This window comes from Drosophila yakuba, unplaced genomic scaffold (genome assembly GCF_016746365.2).
Source record: "Drosophila yakuba strain Tai18E2 unplaced genomic scaffold, Prin_Dyak_Tai18E2_2.1 Segkk5_quiver_pilon_scaf, whole genome shotgun sequence".
NCBI classification, from domain to species: Eukaryota; Metazoa; Arthropoda; class Insecta; order Diptera; family Drosophilidae; genus Drosophila; species Drosophila yakuba.
Genome location: NW_025048824.1, coordinates 151,659 through 167,011, shown reverse-complemented (window position 1 = coordinate 167,011; position 15,353 = coordinate 151,659). Strand labels below are relative to the sequence as shown.

At 43.2% G+C, this 15,353-nt stretch overlaps 1 protein-coding gene across 1 annotated transcript; it reads left to right on the top strand.

Moving 5' to 3' along the window:
- Positions 1 to 8,874: 8,874 nt before the first annotated feature.
- Positions 8,875 to 9,821, top strand: LOC122319682. The gene has a single exon (XM_043207275.1). The coding sequence runs from the start codon at positions 8,875 to 8,877 to the stop codon at positions 9,682 to 9,684; it is 810 nt and encodes a 269-aa protein (XP_043063210.1). The 3' UTR covers positions 9,685 to 9,821.
- Positions 9,822 to 15,353: the final 5,532 nt, after the last annotated feature.

The window sequence follows — 15,353 nt, the reverse complement described above, 5'->3', positions numbered from 1 at the left end:
GAATGGCACTGGAAACATAGCTACTGTGCTATGCTGTTTATTGATGTTGCAAGCTACAACTGCGACAAAAAATTCGGAAGAAATTCCCAAAGAAGACATGCAAGCCTATTTTGATGTCATAAAACAATCAGAGGACTTCCTGGAAAAATCCCGCCTGGTTTGCGAAAAAATGGGAGACTTCAAGGACTACTGCGATTTCTTCGGCACGACAATAAGGACAAAAATTGACAACATAAAAGAAAAAGACAAAATACTACGGCACTACGTCAATTAAATTCCTTATGTTATCAAATCAAGTGCGAAACTGGATTGAAGAAGCAGAAAGCCTACAAGCAACAGCGATCTCAATGGTAACGGACATTAGTGAAGGAAAAATTCATCCTACACTAATTGCGCCTAACAAAAATCTGGAGGAGCTCGAAAAAGTTAAGCAAAAATTAGGACGAAAACAAATGCTACCGGGTGGAAATTCAGTTATACAATTACCACTGATCTATAAACTGATGAAGGCACAAGCTATGTTGCAGGATAATGTCCTATTCATTGAAGCAAAATTGCCGATATACAACAATCAGGAAACGGATCTCTTTGAAGTAATCCCAATACCACTGTGGACAAACGGAACAAAGCTTATTCCGAAATTGAATTTTAAATATTTTGCGTTCAATACAGACATAAACGCATATCACCTAATGTCTGAAATGGAAATTAACCAATGCAGACAAGAGGATTCGACAACATGGCTTTGCGAAAATAATTGGGCATGGAAAAACGCGGATGATCACTCTTGCGAAATATCTCAATTGAAACCAAGCAAGGCACACTCATGCGAAATGATGGAATTCCGAGGCAATTCGTTCATCAAAGAGATAAGTGGATCCAACCGTTGGCTATTTAGACTGTTTCGGAATACAACAGCTAATATAAGAACGAACAGCATCAAGTTATAAGACTGCCCAATCAAGGCATTATACAACTACCTGCAGGATGCAATATTAGGGGATACAACCATAATTACTCCTCAAAAAGTAATTTCGACAGCGTCTGAAATGTCTATCTTTCCCAGTTTACGAATTATAGATGACAAGGAGACATGGAACGTGGTCCCGCTGAAGCACTTGATTGTCAACAACACTAATGAACTACAAAATCTTTAAATGCGCATCAAGACTCTGAAAAATAACAAAGTACACATTGATGACTTGATTTTCCACACGGCAAGCGGACACTCGGCTCTAGCGTTGACAGCGATTATCATAATTATAATGGTCATTTATATCCGGAGGCAACGCATAAATGAGAGACAACTACTGGCCTGGTCCACGCCCCAGGACTGTAGCCGCTTGCACCGGGGCCACTTGTCGGTGCGCGCGGTGGTGCTAGCGGCGGTATCGGTGTGCGTGGTGGTGGTGGTGGATGTGGCTGCACCGGCGGCGGCGGCAACGGCGGCTGTGGCTTCGACAACGGCGGTGCCTTCGGCTGCTCTTGTTGTTGTGGCGCCGGTGTCGGCGGCTGCGGCGTCGGCTGCCCCTGTTGCTGCGGCGTCGGTAGTGGTGGTGGCTGCGATGGCAGCGGTGGTGTCGGCGGCAACGGTGGCTGCGGCTGCGGCACCGGCGTCTGTGGCTGCGGTAGCGGTGGCTGCATTAATGGCGGTTGCGGCAACGACGGCGGTGGGTGTGGTGCCCACAGAGCCTCCTCCTCCTCCTGCCACCCTGCTAGTCGCTCTTGCCACGCGGCCTTGGTGGAGGCTGCCTTCCGCTCCAGCCTGTTTTTCTGTGGATGATGATTGCTACACCCAAAGGTTTTATTATAGAGTCCCTCCTGAATTTACACTGTCTAAAGATGTGTTTAGACATTATAAGTAGACAAACTATAAATATGTTCTATTTATGGGCTGCAATAAACATGGCACGGGACAACATAAGTAGCAACTACAGATAAGTACGATTGCAGTGGTCTATTGTCGAAGTGTCAAGAGATATGATCACGCGGGAGGTGATTAGCGCGGTCATAGGCCACAAACATAGATTTAAGATAAATCTCATCTGCATTGACCAACGCAGACTGCATCGTCTTACAAGCGCTGCATTATATAATTAGATGATAAGAACCTATGTAAGAATGAATAAAAGGCGATGCCCTCGCAGTAGCGAGTCAGTTAGATTCAAACACCCGAATTGAACTCATTAAGTGTACGCATTAGTTTATAGTGTGAACAACACAATGAGACGATCCTCGTATGAACGAAACAGCGACAAAAAGAAACGAACAACTCCACTGTCTCAGTTTCTTCTTCTAGAAAATTAACAGCAAGCGAAACTTAATTATACTATATTGTGAGAGAAGGAAGCACGAATTTGGATGTAAGTCTGGCGGGGTGGTTTTAGATGTTAATTTCCACTCCCACTATCATTACCCTCCCAACCATAGTCTTCAATGTAACCTCATAATTCTGTACTCTTAATTCCTTAAATCTGATTCCGTATTTTTCTAAGTTTTGCTCCTTATTTTACATTATTTATCTTTATTTATTTTTTGCAAAAATCTCTATTCATTTTTATTTTTATTAATTTTTTGTTTTTTTTTTGGCTTATAGTGCCAAGTTTTTATTTTTCTTGTTTGTTACCAACAAAAGAACATTGAAGTGGAGTGGGTTTTATTTTTATGTTGTAGTTGTTTAGTAATCAATAATCCTTAACAACTATTTAGTGTTTTTCTCTTTTCTATGGGGTTTATTTATTTAAACGCATCATTGAAAGAAAAAGGTTTCTATTGCTAAAAGGAGAAAATATGTAGGTGCAAGTCATGTCAATATTAATTTCTTTCAGTGTAGTCGTCAATGTTTACGTTACATTATAGTGCTTTAAATTACCATGTTAGAATTCGGATAAGAATCGAAAGAGTAATTGGCAAAATAGACAAATCAATCGGCACGAGCGGTTGATAAGCCTTAACTACACTGAACTACATAATTGCAATTTAGTAATTTTAAGTTTTAGTTTTGTTTTGGTTATATAAGTTAACGACTTACTCTCGCCCGGAGCCAATGACCCGTTCTGGCCAAAGTAAACAACCTGCCTTAGCCGAGCCCCGCAGACGCCCCTCACCCTTGCGACAAAAATGATCGCAACCGCAGTACAACCAACGGAAGCAGCAACGGGAGCGCAGTGCCAGCGATCATATGCTGCGTAAGCGTTTTCACGCCGGCACATCGACGGTGAGTTCGTGCAACGTAAACGTTCTCACGCAGAAATGCAATGCGAGCGCTCTTGCTAAAGCGCTCCGACGACCGGCATAGCGCGTGTGCAGCGTAAGCACCTTTATGCCAGCACCGGCGGTTACCCAGGTTGGTTGGCCGCCCGATGGGGGCAGACCCGATTTGGCAACGACAGCGATCAGAAGTAGAACTCCAAGATAGAACCTCAATAAACCAGATTGTAATAATTGACGAATGAACTTGTGTTCTGTTTGGGAAGGGATAACGGCCTAGGTTCCCCTGCATCTTGGATACGAGCTTGCTTCCTACATAATCAAAGGACGAGAATAATATGGAACTTTGCTACAGGTAAAAGTATATAGTCAACTATGACTGCCAATAAGGAGGCTGGCGTTAACTGGCGCCCGAACAGTCGGCAAGCCCGGCTTTACCAGTGTATGTGTGTGCAGTGTTCTAACAAAACAAAAGGAAACAAATTAAAATGAAAAACGAAACATAAAAAAGATTGAAGATTCGGGAGTGCAATATAAAATAATAAAACAACTACCCGCTGCGGTGGAGATGCGCGACAACATGCGAAAAACATCTTCCACGGGCGCATACAAGTTGTAGTGATTCCGCGTAATGAAAAACGACTACGCACTGCGGCGGTATAGCTTTTCGCTGATTCGCGAGTGTTAAAATGTCATGGTTAAACACCATTATAAAACAATAAATGAAAACCGCGGCGGCAATTTATTTGCGAGCGGCCCCATTTCATAACATAACACTTGATATTCAAGTATAAAGTGGTGAGTGGCAGTCTACTGGAAAGGCTAAGACTGCACTGTAAAGTTAACTATACTAAACGATATAACGATAACATCGTCAAACATAAGAAAGACTTTTTAAGAAGAAATTATAAAAAATATGCAATTTATGCGACCTTACTAATAACTTTTCCTTTCATTAACAGATCAATTCAAACGTAAGAGTACAAGTTCGAAGAACAAACAAGGAAATCATATACAACGGTGAGTGAAAAACTTTGCCAACAGATTTAATAAAAACGAAATAGAAACTCGAGTATTGAGAAGCTCATTTAGACTCTTAAAATAAAAAAAACCCTTCGCTACTTCCCTGTTTCCAAACATTGGTGACAACTTGACCACCGTTTAAATAAAAGTCCCGCGCTAGTTCTTACTTATCCGGGTTTCACGTCCTTTTTACCTTTTGTATCACCTCCCTACGAACCTATAGAATGGAAGAAATTAAAGAAACTCTCGCCAAATTCAACGATACGTTGAACAATTTGATCACCGCTGTTAACTTAGTTACGGAAGACAATAAGAAGTTAAGCGCTAGGTTAGTTACCCTAGAGGGGGATTTCGAGAACAGGAATCCTGTTGGTACTCAGGCGGTACCATTAACTAGGGCCCGCAACGAGTACGAATTGAGGGAAACTTCAACCTTACCCGATTGCGTCAAAGAGTTACAAATATTCGAGGGCCAACCGGAGACTTATATTTCGTGGATTAATAGAGCGCAGTCCATTCTAAATGACTATCAAGTCATAAAAAATAAGCCTCTGTATAGGTTCATCGTTTTACACGTCAGACACAAGATTAGGCGTAATGCCGACACGGCGTTATTAGCTTATGGCGTAGAGGACGACGATTGGGAAGAAATTAAACGCGTCCTTTCCCTCAACTACGCTGATAAAAGGGACCTTCGTACCCTGGAACACCAATTATGTCAACTTAATCAGGGTACCCAGACCCTAGAAAAATTCTATATGGCAGTAAATAGCCAATTCTCTTTGATTTTGAATAACCTGAGGAATGGCAATAGAGAGCCTGTCGTCGTGAGTGCTCTTATCGAAACTTATAGGGACAAGGCGCTGGACGTCTTCATGAGAGGCGTCAGCGGCGATTGTTCAAAGTGGTTGTTGGTCCGTAATCCAAGGACTTTACCAGAAGCCTATTCTTTTTGCCTTGAATTACAAAATGTTGTTTCAGGGGCCGGCACCGGTCCCTCACAGGGGAATAACAAATTTGCACAACATTCGCAACACTATCAGCCTAGATTCCCCGGCACCTATCAGGGCTACAATAGACCTCCGATAGACAGTCCCTACGTTCAATCGAGTCAGCATGGACCCAGAGGTACTCAGTCTTCACCAAGATGTCAAATTTGCTGCTGGTAATGTGAAAATCACACATCACCTAGTAGGCAATTTCTTTGATCCAATTGGCAATAACACCCCAACTACCTTTTTTGTTCTCCCCGGCTTGCATTCCTTTGACGGAATTATCGGGGACGACACTTTAAAGGAAATTAAAGCTTTGGTTGATAGGAAGAACGACTGTCTTATTGTATCCCCGGGTATTAAAATACCTCTCCTCGCGAAAAAATCTCTAAATGTCCATTCCCTGTTAGGTTGCGAACATCCAGAAGATATAAAACGTACCCTTAACTCTCTGTTAAGCTCATACTCGACTCTTTGTGACCCACTTTCACCAGGCGAAGCAGTCCACACGAGTGTAAGAGCCGAAATTCGTACTACCACTGACGACCCTGTGTATACTAAAAGTATCTCGGAACTTTTAGCTGATGGCATAATTCGACTCTCAAAAAGTCCGTATAATTCCCCCATTTGGATGGTTCCCAAAAAACCGAAACCAACCGGGGAAAAGCAATATCGCCTCGTGATAGATTTTAAACGTCTGAATTCAGTGACAATATCAGACACTTATCCTATTCCGGATATAAATTCCACTTTAGCCAGCTTGGGTGAAGCTAAATACTTCACTACACTTGACTTAACGTCTGGATTTCACCAGATTCATATGAAAGAATCTGATACGCCGAAAACTGCGATTTCCACTTTAAACGGGAAATACGAATTCCTGCGCCTTCCTTTTGGGCTGAAGAATGCCCCTTCTATTTTTCAACGCATGATTGACGATGTGTTAAGGGAACACATTGGTAAGTTTTGCTATGTCTATATAGACGACATCATCGTCTTTAGCAAAGATTACGACAGTCACTGGGCGAACTTGCGTCTAGTCTTTAACAGTCTTAGGGAGGCAAAACTCCAGGTTAACCTAGATAAAACCAAATTCTTATCAACTCAAGTCGAATTTCTTGGTTACTTAGTTACTTCAGAAGGTATTAAGGCCGATCAGAAAAAAGTAGACGCAATAATGAAAATGAATACCCCTACTAATGTCAAGGAATTAAAAAACTTCCTTGGCATGACTTCCTATTACCGAAAATTTATACGAGATTACGCAAAGGTCGCGAAACCGCTCACTAATATTACGCGCGGGGAGTTCGCCAAGGTTAAGTCTAATCAATCAAAGAGGGTCCCAATCGAATTAAACGAAGAGGCTTTACAGGCCTTCTCCGATTTGAAAGCCATTCTTTGTTCTTCGGAAGTTTTAGCGTTTCCTAACTTCAGCAATCCTTTTCATCTTACGACAGATGCCTCCAATTACGCAATTGGTGCCGTTCTTTCACAGGAGGAAGAAGGGAGAGATAGACCAATAGCTTTTATTGCACGATCGCTAAATAAAACTGAAGAATGTTATGCCACTAATGAAAAAGAGATGGTCGCAATAGTGTGGGCCCTAGACAATCTTCGTTCTTACCTGTACGGCGCTGGTTGCATCAGGATTTACACCGACCATCAACCCCTTACATTTGCGTTAGGCAACCGGAACTTCAATGCAAAATTAAAACGCTGGAAGTCCCGGATTGAGGAATACAATTGTACAATGGTTTATAAACCAGGGAAATCAAATCTGGTCGCAGACGCGCTTTCACGTATCCCCACACAAATTAATCACTTAGGGTCCGACTCTGCAACAGTACACAGCGCTCTTCAAGACGCTTCACACCTGGTACAACACGTCCAGAACCCAATCAACGTTTACAGAAATCAGCTGATCTTCGATGAAAACGCGACCGAATACGGTTGTGACCAACCACATGCTGGTTATGTCCGCCACACAATCCCTATCAACTCTCAGACGAGAATTAAACTCAATACTCTCTTGAAGGAATACCTGAAGCCACTAATTATCAATGGGGTCAAAATTCCCGACGACCTCTTGCAGGATTTCCAGACCTGTTGCTCCACTAACTTTAATGGTTATAAAATTCGTATAACACAAAGGTTAGTGTCGGATTTGAATGACAGCGAAGAAATTTGCGAGGTTATCGAGAAAGAACACCGCCGGGCCCACAGGGGCCCAGCGGAGGTAAGAATTCAACTCCTGGAAAATTTTACTTCCCACGAATGGCCAGTACTATACGTGCTCAAGTGTCTGCTTGCGAATGTTGTAAAACATTCAAATACGACCGCCACCCTAACAAACCAGATCTGCAGCCAACCCCCGTCCCGAACTATCCATGCGAAATACTGCACATTGATGTATTCGCCCTAGAGAAAAAAATTTATTTGAGCTGTATCGATAAATTTACTAAATTTGCTAAACTTTTCCCGCTGGAATCTAAATCGGCTATCCATCTGCGAGAAAGGTTGATGGAGGCCATTCATTATTTCACTGTGCCTAGGGTTATAGTCTCTGATAATGAAAAAGGTCTCCTCTGTCCTACTGTTTTGAATTACCTTAGAGCCCTGCAGATCGAACTCTACTATACGCCAACCCAGAAGAGCGAGGTGAACGGCCAGGTGGAGAGATTCCACTCCACATTTCTAGAAATCTATCGATGCCTGAAAACCGAATATCCCACCTTCAAAAGCACAGAATTGGTACCCATCACGGTAGATCGGTACAACAATTCCGTGCACTCGGTAACAAACAGGAAACCGGTGGATATTTTCTTCGATCGTACTTCCCGAATTAATTATCAGGGTTTGTCAGATTTCAAACGACAGACCAGGGAAGATATAAGGGGCCTTATTGAACATAAACAAGCCTTGGTCATTAGCGGCCATAATAAGAAAAGGCATCGACCCCTCGAGTATAACGAAGGTGAGAAAGTCTTTATCAAGAACAAACAGATTAAGACAAAGGAAAAGCCGAAGTTCAAGGCCGAGGTGGTCCAGGAGGATAGGACGGTGACACTTAGGACGAAATCCGGAAAGATTTTCCACAAGTCAGATGTTAGGAAGTAGCGAGGAGAAACCTTCAATCTTCTTCCTTCTATCTCACTATTCCTAATAAAAAGAATGAAAATTGGCAAAGATTTTTCACCCACTTAAGACCATAAAAAAACTACGAATAACAAAAAAAATATAAAAATAAAAAAAAAAACTAATCACTTAAGTAATAATAAGCAAGAAAAAATATTACAAAACAAAACACAAAGACACGAAATTCTGCAAAAAGGAACAAAGAAACACACACCACACAAAATGCTTAAATAAAAAAAAACACAACACAAACAACACCAAATAACATGATTACGAAACACTAAAAACACAGAATATCGTTACAGACATTAGGATATAAGCACACGAAACACACTTCTTGTAACTTAAGTAACCTTTCTTTTCCTTCCCTTATGATATAAGCCTTTTGCTAGCTCATGTCGTTTGTACCTTCCACATAATTAAGTACGACTCCCCAGTAGTCCCTTTACAACAGGGGACAATTTGGCGAATAAACGGTGTCTTTAAACTGGCACACATTATCGACCTGAGCAGAATGCAGCAGCTTCTCGGTGAACTGGACGATGAGGCGGCCGGAATGACGGATGGACGAATGGCCGCTCTAGTAACACAGTACTTAAAAGATGCGTCAGAGGGAATGCGTCGACTATCGAGGGTACGCACAACACGGGCTATAGAATGGCTAGGATCCGCCTGGAAGTGGGTCGCCGGGTCTCCAGACGCAACAGACTGGAACACTATATTGAAAGCCCAAAACGAGGTTGTGACGAATACGGATCAGCAGATTCGAATCAACTCGAAGCTCTTCGACTCAGCGCATGAATCAGCGCTGCTGATCAATAAGGTGGACCAAAGAGTCAACGCGATCGACGGAGACTTGCGGGCCACAGCATTAACCCTGCACAGAGCCATTATACTAGCTAATCAAGTCGGCGAAATTATCAAGGCATGTCAGTTTGCTAAAACGGGGACGGTCAACTCGAACCTCCTGGACCATGAGGAGGTGGAGACAATCCTGAACGAAGTCAGTAACCTCCCTTATCAGAACCCGATAGAGGCCATCGAGTTCTCTCGTCCGTCGGTAGTGACGAATGGTACAATGATATTGTACATTCTGGCGTTTCCGAAAGTTACGACAGAATCATACAAGTTCATGCACCTGTACTCGACCATCTCCGAGGGAAGGCAGGTGGTACTGGAACATAACAAGTTAGTCGCGAGTCCCGATGAGACCTATGCAGTACTTGGGGATTGCCTATCTATCGGCAACACGACCGTTTGCCAGGAAAAGGACCTCCTCAAACTAAGAGAAAACGACTGCGTCACGCCGCCTGTACATACTTGAGAAACGACCAAGAGGTGGTTAATCTTATCGACGATGGAACACTTCTATTGACCAATTTCAATAGCTCAGTAATCTTCGAGTCAAAGGAACATCAACTCGTCGGTTCTTTTGTGGTACAATACTCGAATGAAACAGTTACGGTCGGTAATCGGACCTACACGAGCTATACCTCAATGACCCACAGGGGCCCAGCTCAATGACCCGTTCTGGCTAAAGTAATCAACCTGCCTTAGCCGAGCCCCGCAGACGCCCCTCACCCTTGCGACTAACATGATCGCAACCGCAGCACAACCAACGGAAGCGGCAACGGGAGCGCAGTGGCAGCGATCATATGCTGCGTAAGCGTTTTCACGCCGGCACATCGACGGCGAGTTCGTGCAACGTAAACGTTCTCACGCAGAAATGCAATGCGAGCGCTCTTGCGAAAGCGCTCCGACGACCGGTATAGCGCGTGTGCAGCGTAAGCACCTTTATGCCAGCACCGGCGGTTACCCAGGTGGGTTGGCCGCCCGATGGGGGCAGACCCGATTTGGCAACGACAGCGAGCAGAAGTAGAACTCCAAGATAGAACCTCAATAAACCAGATTGTAATAATTGACGAATGAACTTGTGTTGTGTTTGGGAAGGGATAACGGCCTAGGTTCCCCTGCATCTTGGATACGAGCTTGCTTCCTACATAATCAAAGGACGAGAATAATATGGAACTTTGCTACAGGTAAAAGTATATAGTCAACTATGACTGCCAGTAAGGAGGCTGGCGCTAACTTATATATAGTTTTTTTTTTAATTTCACTCACCCACTGTTGGTTCTCGAAGAAAACCTTTTTGTCGATGCGGTGTTGGGGGTTATTAGTAAGAAAACTTCAAACTATAAATGCACTATTTAGTTTTTTTCACAAGTGCTAATTAAAATATATTATTAGGTATTTCATTTTTTTATGCATTTTTTTCATTTCATTTTTGTTATATTGTCATGATTAATTATTTTTATTTTTGATTTGAAGTATTTTATTTTTGGCATTGGCAACGAAACTTTCTTTTTCTTTCAGTGTAAGATTTTACATTGGGTTGGCCAGCTTGTATTTCTTTTTTTCTCTTATTTTACTTATCACCTGCACACACTCACATCACTATCAAATGCTTTTGTTTTATGTAATATGTAATATGTTTAACTTCAATTAATTTTTGGGTTTTTAGGCACTGAATGTATTTTAATCTGTTTTTGTTTTACACTAGTTTTGTAAGGGTTTGTATTTCTATGTAGGTTTTCTGTAGATTTTTTCCTGCGACCTCCGAACAAATTGTCTCCCAGCAGGGGTACCTGACTCCAGCCGAACTTTTGGGTCGGCGTGGAAGAGTTTAAAATTTATCTTCGTTTCCTCTGGTAACTGCGGGAATATTTTCCCAGAATTGCTTGGATATTTACCCAGTGATTTTCTTCTTTAGTGGAATCGATCGACCTGGCGATTTCTCGCTGTGTAGTCGACGATAAAAATAACACGCGTGACCTAAACGTGCACAACTGTTATTATAATTTGGTTTTTTTGAAGTTTTCATTGAAATATTTACCTTGCCGACACGGCAATCCACGGTCATTTATTAATTGCCTCTTCTTTGTGGCCTTTTAATCTTGATGCCGAAATAAAATCTGGATTAATGTTGGGAGCACATGTGATTGTACTCTCCAGTTCTTTTTTCTTGATTTGCCTTTTTGCTAGGTCATATCTCTGCTTGACGATCGTCGTAAGAAAAGATTGAAGGTAGATGCTGGGGACCCGAAGAACCCTTATCCGAATCAATATTCACCAGCTGGTCAATTGCCATTTAGATGACGTTGTCAGATAAGGTTCCGATAATTATTATCGCTACTAACAAAGGCGCGAATTTCGGTGATTTTTAAAAAGTCTTGATATATGGGGACATAACAAGATCTCCTTCAGTTTTTCCGCGTTTTTTGCCGGCTTCTGTGTACAGCTGCCCGTTCCGGCCGTCTGTTCGTCGAACAGACGTTCTGTTTCCTGCGTTATAAATGCCGGTGAGTATCTTGTGGTCTCCGCAACACTCGTGTTTATTGCCAGCTGCAGCTCCGGCCAGTTCTCGTCCCATGTCCTCTGATCGGCCCCTTTGAACTGCGCGAGTATCGTTTTCACGGTCCTGTTGGCTCTTTCTCTCGGGTTTTCTTGTGAAGTATATGAAGCCGTGAGCTGGTGTCTCACACCCAGCTCCTCCCAAAACCTCTTCTACGCCCTGCTTGTAAATTGGACTCCGTTGTCCGTGATCATAACTTTTGGCACCCCGTATCTGGCCACTATTCGCTACCGCACAGCCTTTCGTAGCGTCTCGGTGGCTGCCCTACGCACCGGAACGATCTCGGTCCACCAGGACCAGCAGCATCGAATTCCCATGTTTTGACCTCGGCAAGGGGCCCACTAAATCCGCACACACGGTGGCCCATGGTTTTTCCGGCACCTGGGTCAGCATCTTTCCGGCTGCTTGCAGCTGGTTAGGCTTGTACTTCATACAGCTCTCGCAGTTCCGCACGTACCTTCTTATGTCTCGGTGCATTCCTGGCCAGTGGTACCTGGCTGCCACCCTCGCAATTGTCTTCCGACTTCCCATGTGTCCTGCCATCGGCATGTCGTGGTTCTCGGCCATGACGCGCTGCCTCTCCCTGGTTGGTACACACAGCTTCTATGACACCACATCCTCATTTCCTGCCCGGTGCGGAATGTGCCTGTACAAATGGCCGGCCTCCTCTAGGTAGTCTGAGTATTATTGGGGATACTGCTTCATTTTCCTCCGCATATCTTCTGTACACCTGCATTCCTGCTGCTCCCCGAGTGCCCTTCTTCCTTCGCCGTTATCCTGCGGACCGTTTCCTGCAACGGCTGTCTCGACAGAGCGTCCGCGACGATGTTTAACTGGCCCTTTCTATACGAGAATTCAAAATCGTATTCTTGGAGGTCCCACCTCGCGATCCTTCCGGACTGGCTCTCGATGCCGTTCAGCCATTTCAGGGCCATGTGATCTGTTATCACTTTGAAATGGTAGCCTTCTTGGTACGGTCTTAATTTCCTGACAACTCACACTATCGCTAAACAGTCCTTCTCTGTCGCAGAGTAATTCTTTTCCGCTCCGTTCAGCGCTCTGCTGGAGTGGGATATGACCCGCTCGCCTTGCTCGGAGTGCTGTGTGAGGATAGCGCCCAGCCCGTAAACGCTGGCGTCCGTCTGTAGCACGAAAGTTCTTGTGAAATCGGGGCATGCCAGGATCGGGTCAGCGACCAACCTGGTTTTGACGGCCTCAAATGCTTCTTGGTGGGCGTCGGTCTATTCCCACCTTGTCTGTTTCTTGAGGAGTGCGTTCAGCGGTTGCACCAGCGTCGCAAAATCAGGTACAATAAGATCTGAAGATGGACCATGATCTCATGATCAAATGAATCTGAGGCCAGTAAGCTGAGATCTTTCGTGTGACCATAAAGTAAAGCAGAGTGTGGTGCTTGGATCCGCAGGCGCAGGAGTTGCACTTTTTTATGTTTGAAAGGTCAGAATGGCTATCTATTATCGTCGTGTATATAGAATAAAAATCCAGGCAGTTAGCACGGCCTTCAGTGAATTTTGGTACCTCAAGAGGGGGCAGCGACGGTCCCCTTTTCCGGAGTGAACGTTTCTGTTGGCTACAATCACACGGAAAAATGCCGTCAGCGAAGGTACGAGAATAAGGTTTTAGGAGTTATGAGAGCATCATCAAATTTCTTACTCAAATTGCTTTTATTTTGATCCAAATTAAGCTCGTTCAATATTTTTTGAAACGTTTGTTGCAACTCATCGATCAGCTCCAACCTCACATGTAGAACGGAATTGTCCAATGAAGTTAATCTTGATAAAGAATCCGCTAATCGTTCCATAATGTTAAATATGGCAGTCGCCGTGCGCCTCAAAAATTTCACCCTGTTTGCATCAGCCGTAACGTTTCCAGAATTTTTAGCAGCCATGGTAATAACAACAAATTCGGTTTAAGCGGAAAGATGAGTGCAAAGAAAAATCAGCATCAGCTTCCGTTATTTGGCTTTAATCTTTAATTATTGTAGACAAATATTGTTTATGCACAAATCACTTAGCAGTATCAGCGAAGTTTAAGTTTTAATCAGCTTTTTATAATTTGCACTAATACTGCATATATAAGTTAACAACAAAAGAACTCACAGCACCGAATTGCGAAAGATCGCAAACGGATCCGGCCATGCACCTGCAGTAGCGCGGGATCAGCGTTTCTGTGGGAGCGACGAGGGCAAATGCAGAAAGCTTACACGCGCATCCGGCCGTGCACCTGCATTGGCCTCGAAATGCGAAGCTCAGCGTCTGGAGAGCTTCCGTGGGAGCAACGAGGGCAGAGGCAGCGACGGAGCCAGCACCGACGCCAACAGAGGCAGCGACGGTGCTGGGAGGTATAAATAACACCCAAATTGTAAAATAGCTTTAGTTCAATTTTGCTAAAAAATAAACACGGACTTCTGTCCAATAAAAACTATTAAAAAATCGAATTAACTTCATTCGGATTAACTGGCGCCCAACGTTAAAGGGTCCGGACGCGGTAAAAAATCCTTCGGTGTAAACGTAAATCCTGTAAGTGCACCCCACAGGCTGCCCCGGTTACGATACGCGAAAACGCAAACCTATAAGAGCACCCCACAGGCTGCCCCGGTTCGCGGATAAATCTGGATAAATCCGTAAGAGCACTGACGTGCCAAGATCACCGCTGGACGGCTCCTGCAAAAAAAAAAGAACTCACTTACATCAGACTGAAGGCGATCGCCTCAGCCAACTGGACGGAGGAGTTAAGACGGTACCCAAGTAGCCCACGAGCAAACAGGAAGACTACCCACTAACCGGTTCAGGATGTATTTCATAATGTAAGTTAGTTAAGAAAAAAAAACATTTTTAAAAAAAAAAACACACAAAATCTATACGTGAAACACTGTGCAAAGATAAAAAATTTTTTAGTCTGAAAACATAACAAATCCGTACAAGAAATACTGTGAAAATATAAAATCTTTAATTCAAACAAAAAATTATTTGAAAAACATACAATACCCATACGTGAAATACTGTGAAAAGATAAAAAATTTTTTATTTTTCGAAAACACACAAAATCTACACAAAAAATACTGTGCAAATATAAAATTTGTAATTCCAAAAACACAAGAAAAAAATATTAAAATATAAAAATTGTTTAATTCCGAAAACAAATATCGCATAAATAATCATGGCGAATCCAAACAACCTAATTAGGCCTGCCCTACTTAATAATAACACAGCCCCCGAAGTAAACCAAGCCCTTAATGTAGCCCAAATGCAGGGACAAATTCAAGAAATAGTAGAGAGGCTTTTGAACCAAAGACTAAACTCAAACACTGCACCACTACTCGATCAGGCAGTCGATATCAACAATGCAAATATGATGGAATTAGAGCGAGTCCCAGATATAGTTAAGGGTTTAAGGGAATTTTCTGGCCAAGCCGGAGAATTTAGTTCATGGAGGAAAAGCGTGGAGAGGGTATTAAAAATATATTCGTCATTAGCAGGAACACCCAAATACTACGGAATTCTCAATATTATTAGGAACAAAATCGTAGGCAACGCAGACTCAGTACTAGAATCTTACAACAC

Coding starts and splice junctions, on each gene's coding strand:
- LOC122319682 (XM_043207275.1), top strand. CDS start 8,875: ATGCAGCAGCTTCTCGGTGAACTGGACGATGAGGCGGCCGGAATGACG.